This window comes from Alnus glutinosa, chromosome 1 (assembly GCF_958979055.1).
Source record: "Alnus glutinosa chromosome 1, dhAlnGlut1.1, whole genome shotgun sequence".
NCBI classification, from domain to species: domain Eukaryota; kingdom Viridiplantae; phylum Streptophyta; class Magnoliopsida; order Fagales; family Betulaceae; genus Alnus; species Alnus glutinosa.
Window position 1 is genome coordinate 42,488,679 of NC_084886.1, and position 14,482 is coordinate 42,503,160.

At 33.8% G+C, this 14,482-nt stretch overlaps 1 protein-coding gene across 1 annotated transcript; it reads right to left on the minus strand.

The window, feature by feature from the left end:
* Positions 1-6,546: 6,546 nt before the first annotated feature.
* On the minus strand, positions 6,547-13,182 carry LOC133882393 (vacuole membrane protein KMS1). The gene is made up of 8 exons (XM_062321552.1): positions 12,784-13,182; positions 11,790-12,001; positions 11,239-11,317; positions 10,638-10,937; positions 8,304-8,461; positions 7,588-7,704; positions 7,152-7,331; positions 6,547-7,023 (listed from the first exon to the last, which is right to left on the minus strand). Exons 1-8 carry the CDS (start codon positions 12,848-12,850, stop codon positions 6,838-6,840), a joined length of 1,299 nt encoding a protein of 432 aa, XP_062177536.1. The 5' UTR covers positions 12,851-13,182; the 3' UTR covers positions 6,547-6,837.
* Between the last annotated feature and the right edge of the window lie 1,300 nt (positions 13,183-14,482).

Sequence of the window (14,482 nt, forward strand, 5' to 3'; positions counted from 1 at the left end):
TTAGTTAGAATTGTATAAGAATTGTACAACAATCATTATTCTTAAACCATTTGATGAACCGAGTTTTAGGCATTCTATGTTTTTAAGTTTCTATTTATACAAGCCGGACTTGAATCACATCCTTCATCACACCACTTGCACTGTTTCACACGTTAACTTCCCCATAATAGCCAAGGCATCATCAAATCTCCTTGAGTTGACCAACAACTGAATTACAATGCACAACAAAGATTCCAATGAGTGTGAAAACTCTTCTTCTCTCCAACCAAATTGTAAAACTCTAAAGCTAACTGTGACTAGTTTTGAAATTTGTGAATGACATGGCATACTAATGAATTGGTAAGACTCGGCCACATTTGCTTCAAGATTTTCCATCTACTCTTTTTTAAAGTAACACAAATTTTCCTAGTATAATAAGCCATTATTTTTTTTACAAAAAACATAATTAAAAATAAAATAAGCTCAAAACCGACCCAAAAATCAGCCCAAAAGTACACATAAAAAAACGATTTTTAAACCGTTAATTATAAGTTTTAATAACCACTAACTACTTTAGCCAAGTAATTGATAAAATTCAATAACCACTGATCATAACTACTTCTACGTGCCTAATTTGATGCCTTATATTTTATAGGCTTTGTGAAAATTAAATCTTAGATTTTGAATTGGCTTCTATTCATCTGAAAAGACATGAAGAGATCCTAATCCATGTGACACAATTTTAGTGCAAAACGAAAGAAGGCCGTCTTTACTGACTTTGGTTGCATGCCAAGTACAACCCCTCCCATACAAAGTCCAATGACTCCATATTCAGCGCTCCACCAAAAAGAAAAACGAGAAAGACAGAATGCTTGGGGAATATAAATGCTCTACGCCTCTTCCAAGACCCTCTCCCTCTCCCTCGCACTGCAAGGCGCAAGCTATCAGCCCCTGCAGAGTAGTCTTCCACCGCCATTCATATCAACAATAGTACAATCTATTCCCCAATATCAACACATAAAAATCAACCCCATAGTGCATAGAGAACCCCATCTGGCCATCTCCTCACCAACAACACCACAAAATGCCCATAAAAATCCAATTACCGCAATACCCACAAGAAATAAAACCCCAAAAGGCCAATTACCACTGTGAAATCGGTCGTTTATTGCAATACCCATAAGAAATCTGGCCCAAAAAAAAGGCAATTACTAGCTTTGAAACCGTCAAAAATTCATGAATGACAACAAAGAAGAACTCATATCCAGGGATCGATACGTGGTCCTCAGTGGCCGGCCGCTGCTGAGTCCCCACAACCGAGACCAACCCACCTTCCACAACGCTCTCCTCGTCAGTTATTGTTTGTGGGTTGGCTTGGTGGGTACGCTATGGCAGTATGGCCGATTATTGTGAGAGAGACTCGTTTTTGAAGGAGAGGGAGAAAGTAGGGACCGTGCTCCAACATTGGCTCGAGTTGGGTTGAGGAGAGATGATCTGGTGCAAGGACCTTACACAAACGACGCCAAGTTTTAGACGGCTTTTTGTTGGCCTTTTGCTGTTGAGTGATAAAACTATGACTAACATCTGCGGCATCTTTTGTTGGCCTTTTGCTGTTAGTCTAAAACGAGATACTACTCTCCATTTCACCATTGGGAGAAGAGGCCCCTATATACTACGCGAACAATGCTTTGCGTCTGGGCTCCACAACCCACGTTGTTGGGGTCCCTAACTGTGACAGCCTACAAATCTGGTTCGTCATTTATGTGATGCGACAATCGAGTTTGCGATAGGTTTGAATAGGGCGAACATATTTGGTCTTTTCAATTGTCTCCAACCGACCAATGGTTGGTTGAGTCGAGTTTTCGGTTTCCTTCGACCCGCTAAAGCCCGTCATATTAGCGACCAGTTTAGCCCATTTTTTGGATTTTTTTTTTGGTAATAAATTTTTTGGATTTTTGAACCTTCAAACTCAGTCTATTTGTGACCTATGATAAACCCCACACACCAATAATCTAGCCATACATTAACCTTATTGTGCATCTCACGACCCAGAAACATCCAAACCTTCATGGTCAACCAATGGCGGGGCCCGAATTTTTATTCACATGGAGCAATATTAAAAGAAAAAGTCGAAAGAATATTGATTACAAATATTAAATAATATAATCAACAACTTTTTTTTTTGTAAATGTAATTTGTAATTTACTTTTCACCTTTGCCGTTAATTTATTTTGCAATCTCCGGTGTCTTGTTTGAAAAGATAACTATATAAGTAATACACATCTGAAGCGTTGTATTCCAATTAATTAATAAGTTATTTAACCGGGTTGGATTAGAATGAAGCTATATTTTTTCAAATTGTCTCGGTAGACAAATGTGGTTAACTTTTGTAGATATATTCTTTGAATTTGGTCTTTATCACTAGGATGATAAATAGAATTTTTTTTTTTTTTTCTTCTTAAGTAATGACCTACCGGTAGATTCATTATATCTACATCAACACGAACTCGTTTAGAATTCGATTGAGCTCAATAGAATCATTATTCTCCATAACCTCAAATAATTAAAATTATGTACTTCATACCATTAAAATATTCCCCATAATCTCATGTAATGCTATTATTTCACAATCAAAGAGGCGTGTGTAACATTCTCCATCCAAATTAATGCATGATTTTGACAAACGAGATAGTCAAATTAAGAGGCCAACAAATGAATTTATTTATTTTTAATTGTTATTATATTTAGCCAAAGAATCATGTGATTGCTTCGTTGGATATTAATTATGGACGTTCAAATTGGATAAAGACGAGGATAAAGAGAAATCTTACTTTTCGTGGACGTGCACTTGATGGAAGTCAATCTGAAAATGAAAGGGAAACAAGACATTTTAGTAGCTAAGTGAAATGTTTCATTCACTACAATATGGTTTTTGATTCTTTATTTTTTTATTTTTGGCAGTTGGATGATTGGGTTATCTCTAAAGTTTATTTTTTATTTTTTATTTTTATTTTTATTTTTATTTTTAACAAAGTCATTCAATCTTATAAATGAGAACCAGAAAACAGAAAAATCAGGATCTATGGACAACTACTTTCCTAAGAACAATATCAGAAATACTACTAAGAATATCTTCCAACTACATTAAATCAATGACATTAGTAGCTGCATTCTTTGCTAGAGTGTGAGCCGCTAAATTTGCTTTTCTCATCTCCTAAATGGACAATAGAAGATGATCTAAAAATGCCTAACTCTAGTTGAATACCTTCAATGAAATGACCCAATCTATGCATAGGTGAAATATGTGAATTTACTTGCGTAACAATCTGAAGCGCATCACCATCTAAAATAATATATATATATATCCACCATAACTGTTGGAAAAAATTACAAGCGCCAAAGAAAAAAACCAGTACAATTTCGAGCTATAATACCAATGCTCTAAAGTTTATTACAGAGAGCAAGATGGCAAGAATATCTCCTCAGGAGAATTATTTCCGGTTAAAGCTTAATGTAAGAGTATATTCAACAATAAGAATTATTTTAACTACTCAAAAAATCCTATTTTCTATTTTAACTACTCATTTTTCAATATCAAACTCTAGCAAGATTATCTATTTCACATTTTACTTTCTTTAAATATTATTTTCTAATCTTTTATTTTTTTTATTTTTTTCATCTTTCACCTTTCTCTCTCCCTCTCTTTAAATATTATTATATTAGTCTAAATGGCTACAGCAGACTTTCATTGCATGAAAAGTTTTTATTTTAAAAGCTCTATTAGAGGGGTAAATTACCTAATAATAGTTAAATATAGCTATTATAACCAATTTAAAAGCTCGAAATGCTCAAATTCATCTACCTACTAGGCTACTACTTCTATTCTTATCAAACAGATTTTTGTTCGGTGGTGTTGTTCAAACCGCTGATGTGTCTATTTCTTATTGAAAAAAATTAGATTTATGTCAAGTCCGTAAAGAAGTTATTATCTTCCTATTTTTACATATTTTAAAGCCTGGAAACAACCATTTCCTGTTCATAAAAGCTATTTTTCTTTTTTCTTTTTACCCCCCACAAAAAATAAAAATAAAAAAAGGTTCATATTGACTTTATTTTTTAGTTGCACAAAATATTTAGATCGAAACAAATACGTTTAAATTCTATATGTTTTGTTTGTGTTAGGTTGTGCTTTATTGTTAAGAGGGGCTTAAAGTCTGTTCTTTGTAATGTTTATTTATTATTTGGGTAGCTGCTGTTGTTGTATATTCTTGATCTTTGTCACAGTCTTCCTTTGGTGGCTGTTTTAAGTCAGGTTTTTCTTGACTTAGTGGGTGTAATTTCTTTATCTCTAGTCACAAATGGCATATGGGCAGTGATTTTGCCTTCGGGCATGTATGAGTTTCTCTTGTATTTATATTGGCCTTTGGTCAAGTGTAATTCCATGTGGAGCTCATATTCAGTAATGAAGTTTTCTGTTTCATTAAAAAAAACAAAAATTATATATATATATATATATATATATATATATATATATATATAATCGATTGCCATCTCTCTGTGTCTTGAGATTGTAATCAAAACATTTCTTGAGAAGGCATTTTGATTATTTTAATGAATGTCATCAGAGGACTTGATTATCGGAATTCAAAAGTAGGCTCCATTATATATACACACACACACCCAAATGGATTCTCAAATAATATTCTAAGTTTCAGATCGTTTGGGTGTTATTTCTTTAACATACATAAATAATATGATATGAATGTATCACCTCTAGGTTATACTTTCATCAATTAAAAATAAAATAAAATAAAAATTATATATTTATTTTTTGGGCCAAAATCAGAATCAAAGCAAGATCTTAAGCCAGATTGACAAACTTCGATGCACGAGAAGCTGACTGGACTGTTTATCATTATATCATAGTCCACTAGTGAAACTTTTTATGTAATCCTATCATCATATATTTATATATAAGTAATGCATACCATCATGCACTGATGATTAACTTATTCTAATCATAACTGTTGTTCTCTATCTAAAACAATATTAATTAGGTTTTAATAAACTCATGTCTAGATGCCCATCATGCATCCACTACCACTACCAACTTGATTAGTGGAGAATCCTTGATAAACCTAATCTCTAACTCATTTGCATTAGCAACTTGTGTTAGGGGCGGAATCACGTAGCCCCCAAGATCTAACTGGTCCCATAAAAGTTTTTAAAATTTTTGTACATATTCTTCCAAAATTAACTTTTTATCCTCCCAAAAAGATATTTTTGTTAACTTTGTCCTCTCCAAACCTAAAATTATAATTCTGCCCCTGGCCGTGTACTATAGCGCACCACTAATGTCCATTCAAGGAACAAGTTTTGGTTCGATATGCTGTTGCATTGGAGATTGCTTAGCATTTGTATCTTTAAACTCTACTCTCTTAATAATATACCTCTATATATATATATATATAAGACTAGTTATTCTCAAAGGAAGAACCATCTAATTGTGATCTTTTAAGGGCAATTATATCGAATTAATACTCCTGCTTTATCTCAAATTGACTTAAATATCTCAGTTTTCAATTTTTTGATGTTAAAACATGTTACATTATTTACGATGTTAGACCTTCGTTCACTTTTCCATAAAATTAATAACAAAGATAACATGAAATTATGACTATCCTTGGATGAATTTTATTATTATTATTATTTTTTTTTTTTTTAAAAAAAAAAAAAAAGGAAGGAAGGAAGGAAATTTGCCTTGACAGCAACAGGCCCACAATCTAGGATAACTGGGTCGATGCCTACCCAGCAATGGCTGTGGTTGGGCCATGCCCAATCTTGACACCTAACCAAACCACAGCTATGTATGGGTAGTCAAAGCGTGGTTGGGCCGTGACTAACCATGTGGGCCCATGGTTTGGCACCATGGACATGGTTGTGGCTTGGTAGGGCTTAGCCTCTCCGACCCAACTATGACCTAGCTAGACAGGGATCGTTTCAAGTATTTTATTTTATTTTCATTTTTTTTTAAATAAAAAATAAATAAATGAATAAATAAAATAACATATTAAGGCAATAGTTTAAAGGTGTCGATTTGAACTTCCGTTAATTTTTGGGCGAAAGTTGGACGGAAGTACGAGCATCATCTCCGTCTTTAGCCATAAACGAAATACCATCTACAATACAAAATGAACCACATAAAATAAATAATAAAGTCTTTAAATCACAGGAACCATAAAATTTTATGAAACCTTATATGCCGACCAAAACCGTTAACATAAAATTATAGGCCGACCGAACCCAACCTTCTTCGTCTTTACAGGTACTCTTGGTTAAAGATTTGGCAATCTAGCTTTATACTTCAGATATAATTTTATGTTATTTCTATTGTTAATTCAACAGAGAAATAGATGATGATTTTGTATTGAAATGACATCTCTCTACAGCGGTTGTGGTTTCAACGGAATTAAGATAAAATATAGAGAATATCAGACCAGAGAGAGAGAGAGAGAGAGAGAGAGAGAGAGCATTTACTCAGATTATTTAATAGCTAAATCGTTCATGGATTTATAATCTGTTTGCATTGCAAAAGAATTAACCAGTTTCCAATTTCCGTTTTCAATAATAGTTAACAATTGGGCTAAAAACTATCCCAAAACAATGCTTCCCCCAGCACTAGACAGGGAAAATAAAACCTGCAAGTTTTCGTGTTGGGTGTTGTCCATTGTGTTCCTGATTCTATACAAGCTAAAAGGGACTTTTTGAGGAAGAAAGTCTTGGGTTCACATCAATGGTAGCCTTGTTAAAAATTCCATTACTTCTACTTGTAGGGGCAGCAAGCATTAATGGTTGGACTCATTTTGAATCTGCCGATGTAGATGATGACTTCTTTGTCAATTCAGCTATTTCATTTTCCTTTTCCTGTTGTGTCTTCAGATAACTTTGGGCAGTAGAAGTCACAAACTTGACAAAGAAGTTCATGAGCATGAGCCACACAACAGTATTCCAGACAGAAGCAATTGAGAAATCCCACTTCTTCACCTGGGGAATGGTTTAACAGAAAATCAAATAGGGAAAAAAAAAAGAAGTAAAAATTAGATGTATGCAGGCCTCTATAGTCGAAACCTTGCCAAAATTAGATGGATGACTCATATGTCATGGTTGAATACCTTCATATTTGAGGCCACAGGAAAAGATGCTTTCATATACTTGTCTTTGACTGCATTGAGTTTGACAATAAGGTTGGGCAAGACAGAAGCAAAACCGGGTATAAGGCTCAGCATCCAAATCAATTCATTTTCTATCCAGTTAAGAAGCTGATTATTGCAAACTGAGATGATGAAAACCGTCTGTAGAAGAAAAGAAAAAAAGGGAAGCCAACACATTAGGCATTATGATATTAACACCAGGAATACAGCTGCCTTTGAAGAGACAACAAAAGCTTCCCCATTCACATAATCTCTAAATGGTAGTCTGATCATTGAACTGTTGTGAATGATGTGAACAACAAACTTAGTACGGCAATAAGAAAACTGACAGAATTGAACCAATTACAAACTAAAACAAGACCGACCAAGATCTAAAAGAATGTGAGAATTCACAAACCTGTATGTGCGTTTTAATAATTGCCTTTCCAATCAACGTGGCAAAAAAAAATTTCCAAAATGGGATCCCAAATTGTCCACACATAATGCCAGCAAGGTCAAACAGAGGATTTGGCACCTGAAAAATACTTCAGTTAATTAGCAGCTAAAATAACAAAAAACCACATTGGGTTTGAAGGAAATACATCACATAAAAATTACCAGGGAACCTGAATTCCTCAGAATTAGACATGAGAACCATTTAAAATAAGCATTATTGATGATAAAGACATATATAATAACATCAAAATACCAAGCAAATACAATTTCCAAGGAGCTTTGGAGCAATTCAAAATTTGATGAAACTTCAGCAAATGTCAGGATGGGCATATTATACCTGATCACGTTTTAGAATTTCAAGAAAAGTTAATGCTAAACAGAAATTTAGGGGCAAAGTATAGGTATCAAATGGTGGTTTACGTATAGCCATTTTCCCGAGGTTTAAGGCCAACTACATATGCTCTTTCATGATTCTCTAAGGGAGATTTACTTGAGAAAAGAAAAAGGAAAAATTGCAAGACTAAGAAGATAAAGTTATCAAGAGAAACAAACAATTAACTTTGCTGAAAAGAGCATGACAGAATATGTATACATATACAGTGTTACTTCTTTAAAGATTCCAACCAGCCCATTCACAAAAGACTTCCTGTAACCAAGCCAGAGAAAGTCCAAACTAACCGAAGCAAGCACTAAAATCGTAAAGAAGTTCAAGTGTTGCGAGTGTGATATAAGCCAGCGTTTTATTTGATTTAGGCGAGTAGCAATGGCTCCTTTGTCTTCAGTTGAGGAGGCATCCAATTCTTTCATAGCTTCCAATTTGCTACCTGACGTACTTGCTGCATAATGTGGCAGACTAGAATAAGTGCAGAATTAAGTCTTTAATCAGAAGCATAATGTAATAGTACTATTGCCGATCCCTTACACCACCATACTAACGATGAAAATTTGCCAAGTGAAAATAACATGAATGCATCTACTTCAGACAAACGATCTATGATTCATATTAGTTATACCCAAAACTTAACGGTTAGTAACGGATCCGAAAAAGGTCCTACTGAACATAGATCATGCATATTCATGCTCTCACCGGATAAGTTACTTTAAAATAGAATAATTTCCAAAGAGCTGCAAAAAATATCCAGATGAAAAATGTATTACGGATCCCAAAACAACCAACAGTAGACAATACAATTGCTAATAAGGCAAGATAGTAACATACAAACACATACTGAACTCTTTCTGCAAACCTGTACTGATAAGTACAGATTATGTAATATAAATACATATCCACAAACCATAACCCTCCATATGGTGTATCTTTTCAATTCTAACCACGATGTAGCAAGTCAAAGTATGTCGTCAACCATATTTGACAACAAGCAAAACTCAAACTCCTAGTTGTACAAGTTGTTCAATTTCTCCTCCCAAACTCTAGAACTAATGTGAATTGTGTCCTACACGAAATCCACTCATTCTAAAATAACTGATCATTGTGATTTTCATTTCTACCTAACAGGACAAATCCAAGTTGTTGACATTCTTCAATTTCTTCTCCCATACTTTCGGTAAATGATTTATATAATGACCCAGAAAAAACTCTAGCCAAATCTGTGCTATCACTTGAAAATAACTAGTCAATTTGGAGCGTCTTTAGAATCACTTGTAAGGTTTAGTCTTACCTAATAAGGAACCAAAGTAGAACTTAACACCTATAAGTGTAATTATAATCCACCCACTCTATGTAAGCTACTCATCTTCTCAATGTAGGACATGAGTGTTACAATCTCCCTCCCCCCTTTCCCTTAAATCCTTGACATCCTCGTCAGAGCCACGTCACCCAGTACTCTTGTATCACATGGTGTTACTAGGTTGCTCTGATATCATTTGTAACAACCTAGAAAAAGTGCTAGCCACATTTGCACTATCACTTCAAAAGGACTAATCAATTTGGAGCTTCCTTAGAATCAATTATAAAGCGTAGTCTCACTTAGTACGGAATCAATGTAAGACTTAGCACCCATGAGTCTCTTTATAGTCCACCTATTCTATGTGGGCAACTCATCTTCCTAACGTGAGACGAGGGTGTTACAACTTATGTCTTACATGAAAACTTTCACTCATTTTAAAAGTTTAACATCACAAAATAAACATATTAAGAAAGTCTCATGGAAGATAAATGTTGAGACCGCTTTTTTCTTGGGCTTCAGTTCATTCAATATACAACTCATTGCGCTCTTCTTTGGAGTTCATGAATGTTCTGAATTTTGAGATGTCAAATTAGGTCTTTGATTTATCTTTTATTCTTGTTTGGGTGGGATTTTCCTGTATAATACCCGATTACCTGGTTTCTGCATTTATGTTTTCTTCTTGAATATATTATCATTTATCATAAAAGAAACAAATGTTGACCAGGAGACACTTTATTACATATTTAATAGCAGACATTTCACAGTTATCGAGCCACATACCCATGTAATGCTATTATATTGAATATTGGTATTTCACTAGTTTTATGTAACATACTAACATGTAATAAAATGCATAATTACTAGGCCATGTGAAGAGGAGAGAATCCTAGGACATAAACTAGGCTGAAACCCTCGTGCGAAACAATTAGTCAAATACATCCATCTCAACACAATTTTTAGGGGTGTTTTTGTCTTATTTAAAATTAAAAACAAAATTTTTAATTTTTAATTTTTCTTTTAAAAAACTGATTTTATTATATTTGGCCACCCCTGGTTTTTTCGTTTTTTTTTTATTTTTAGTTGTAGTTTTTTTTTATAATTTTTTATTTTTATTTTATTAAGGGTACTGTCAATTGGGTAGTTTGCGGCGGCGGGAGGGGGGGACATTGTCAATTGGGTGGTAGTTTAAGGGGGTATGTGGACTTTCTCCAAATAATAACTCTCTATCTCCCAAATGAGTACCCCAAAAAAAAAAAAATTAAAATTAGTCCCAAAAGTACAACTTAAGTAGGAAAATATAAAAGAAAAACTATACTCCTCATACCTGCCCTTGAGATAAAGTATGGAGGAAGCTCTCCAATAGCAGTCCCAACACCCCATAGAACAGCCTCAATCTGAACCTGTGGCAATATGCTGCTAAGTGGAACTCGCAAACCATCTAATGGCTGGAACAACGGGGGACCAAATTCAGAGCAATCCTTATCAAGCCATGAAGGGCCTCTATTCAACTGAGTTGTATCATATGGAGCACTTTTTAAATCCACTCGGCCACACTGCATTGCTTTTATTGTGAACAGTGCAATGTGGGGGCCAAGATAAAGGACAAAGGTATGCAAACCAGATCCTGAAGAAAAATAAGTGGAATGAAAGGTTAAATTTACAATTTGAGTGCTAATATATTACACAGGAATGATCATGATATTTTGAACTGAGATGTTTCAATAAACAAAGAAAAGAAAAACTTCATTAAATCATTTACTATCTACATAGTTTCGAAGAAATACAAAAAAAACTATGCTTTTCCTAGCCCAAAACATAATAGCCATGATAAACATCTTTTCCCCCAAAGACCAGTTATATACATTAGCACAAAACTCATCCGACCACTAAAATGCATGACATTCCATGCATAAAATGTTTCTTACCAAGACCAATCGAAGATGCAACTCCAAGAGCCATCCACCATAGTCCAAACCTGATATATCTAGAAAGCTCCTCAACATGCTGCAGAAACACGGCACTAATATCATTATCTCCAATCGTCAAAACAGACAAGAAGATAATTCACCATAAATTCCAAAAGTAAAATTTGCATGGAATTTATCATCCTAATTAGGATGATTACTTTCTATAATTAGGATTATCATCCTAATTATAGAAAGTAAGGACTTTAAGCTTATAACAGTTTGTCCAGGATCTCATGAACAATCATCACCTTAACAATAGGGTGGTAATGAGTCATTAGAACTAATCACACATGCAGGATGGAGCTGGGAAGTCAAGATTTGCATCCTAACACAAGGATGTATAGCTTACTGTTATACGAGTGACCCAACCTTTTTTTTTAATACGAGTGACCCAGCTATTTGTAAATCGGAATTTTTAACCAATTTTACAGAGACTCTGCACTCCGGACACGAACATGAACGTGCAATGAAAATGAAGCAACAATGATAATCTGTTAAGCCAAATATACCTTCTCATGAGGGCCATCAATGGTCATAATAAGAATTCCAATAGCAACTGCCACAGTGCTCAAAAGCATCAACCATCCTCCTTTTGCCAACAGATAAAGTATTGACTGCTTCACATATTGAAAAATAGCCAAAACAAAGAACTTCAAAGTTTTTAAGGGTTGTGTTGTTAGTGTCAAATTTTCTACATCCTGTTGATGCCTCTGATGGAGTTCTGCAAAAGACAACAATTCTATCAGCTAATAGGATTTAATAGGACCCTCAAATCATTAAAAATGCCAGTTTCTAATCTTAGATAATGCAGAAACTTTTCTGACAAAGCATAACCAGAAAAATAGACTTACTATGCAAAAGCAGTCTCCACTCTAAAGAAAAAAAAAAAAAAACAAAATTCATTCCCGTAACTACTGTTCAAACCCAGAAAACTCGTGCCATCTGCAAGTGCAAGGTAAATACAAGAAGCATGGGTCTCCAAGACGGAAACTTTAATTTAAAAACAGCCTCTATTATACAATTCCTTCATCAAAAAATATAACATTTCCTAGTACAATCCAGTTCCAAATTACTCACTTGGAGAACCCATTGAAATGCGCATTTGAAAGCAATAGAATTGCACTTTGTTCACCCTTACCAGAACCAAAACAAACAAAACCCATAAACGCTTATCAACCCTGAAAATTTCATGTAAGCAGACAATAGTCCAATTCACTATTTGATTCAGAATCAGCTCAACTTCTGGGCATCACGTACTCCTACCTATCCTAACTCAAACATAAATTGAAATAAAAATTTCTCACAGATCCAATTTCAAAACCCAGGATTTTACAAGCAAATATCCCACCTACCCCCAAAAATAAATAAACATCCAAACAAAAAACCCAAAAAAGCTATAAAAACATATGAAAGTAATGATTCAGATTAAAAATGAAACTTACAGAAAACCCAATATGAATAACAACAATAACAATGAGAAAAGTAAGAATCAGAATCGCCTGCCTGAGATCCCCACTTCACCACCATGAGAGGAAGAAGAAGAAGAAGGAGTTGATCGCTTGCGACCCATTAAGCCCACATGCCAGAATCAGAAACTCCCTATTTGGGTATTTATATTCAATAGAATCTATAAATTTCTGAGCGTGTAAGTGGAGTTTGTGATTGGTTGCAGAAACGAGAGGACATGTATCAATTACATGAATTCGAAATACCAAACATTTCTTTATTGGATTGTGTTCCTTTCGAATTTGTTTTGAACAACATTCGCAGAGATCTAAAGGAGCAAGCGAAACAAAAAAGAGCTGAGGAGGAGTTTGCGTGAAGATCCGCCCCTGTAGCTTTTATCGCTTTCTCTTTCTCTCTCTCTCCCTCATTCCCAATTCACTCACAATGTACAGTCACTACTCTCTAGGCAAAGTGACCCAAATAGCCTTTTCTTAATTATTTAAACTTAAATAATGGGCGATACAGAATAGCAATTTCGTTTTGAAAAAACTAATTGTTCTGCAACTTTTGTAACGTACTAATAACTTCTTTTAAAATTAACTATTAAATTTATTTATTTATATATAAATTATACATATTCGATGATTGATTTTTAAAAAAAAAAAAAAAAATTGTTAAACTTCTATAAAAGTTATATATAAAAATTGTAAACATATCATATTTTTTTTTTTATTTTTTGAAAAAAGTGAGAAACGAAATGACAGCGTATCACCTATAATTTTTTAATAATTACAATCTATTTTTTCTACCCAATTTTTTTTAGGGTTAAGTACTCCTCTAGTCCCTGAGTTTTGAAAACTTTATTTTTTAGTCCCTGAGTTTCAATTCGCATCACAGATGATACCTCAGTTTTGGGGAATGACCGAATAAGTACCTCGGTTAACTTCTCCGTCCAAAAACTAACGGACCGCCACGTGTCAACCTCAGAGATTGACACGTGACACTATATAAAAAAATTAAAAATCTTTAAAAATTAAAAATATTTAAAAATGAATTAAAAAATAATAATATTAAAAAAAATTGAAAAAAAAAAAAACAAGGGGTGGCCTAAGGGCCAAAACCGATCTTGATTTTTTTTTTATTTGTCAAGGGGTGGTCGAACCACCCGTTGCCAAGGGGGGTGGCAGCCACCCCTTTTTTTTTTTTTTTTTTTTTCAAATTTTTTTTAATTTTTTTTAATATTATTATTTTTTAATTCATTTTTAAATATTTTTAATTTTTAATTTTTTTATATAGTGTCACGTGTCAACCTCTGAGGGTGACACGTGGTGGACTGTTAGTTTTTGGACGGAGAAGTTAACCGAGGTACTTAGATTTTGGACGGAGAAGTTAACCGAGGTACTAATTTGGTCATTTCTCAAAACTGAGATATCATCTGTGATGCAAATTAAAACTGAAAGACTAAAAAATAAAGTTTTCAAAACTCAGAGATTAAAAAGGTGTTTAACCCTTTTTTTTGAAAAAAACAATAAAATAGAGCAGTGTAATATATTAAATTATTAATAATAAAAGAAGTTGCGACAATTTTGTAAGGATTCTTATATGTTAAATATATTACTGCCCAAAAAATAATAATGGTTGAATTACCTCAAAATGTGTACTTGTGTACGTTTATAATATTCGTTAGTGTATAACCGATTAAATATTTATAATATTCAAATAATATGTATTCCCTAAAAAAATAATATGGTAATTA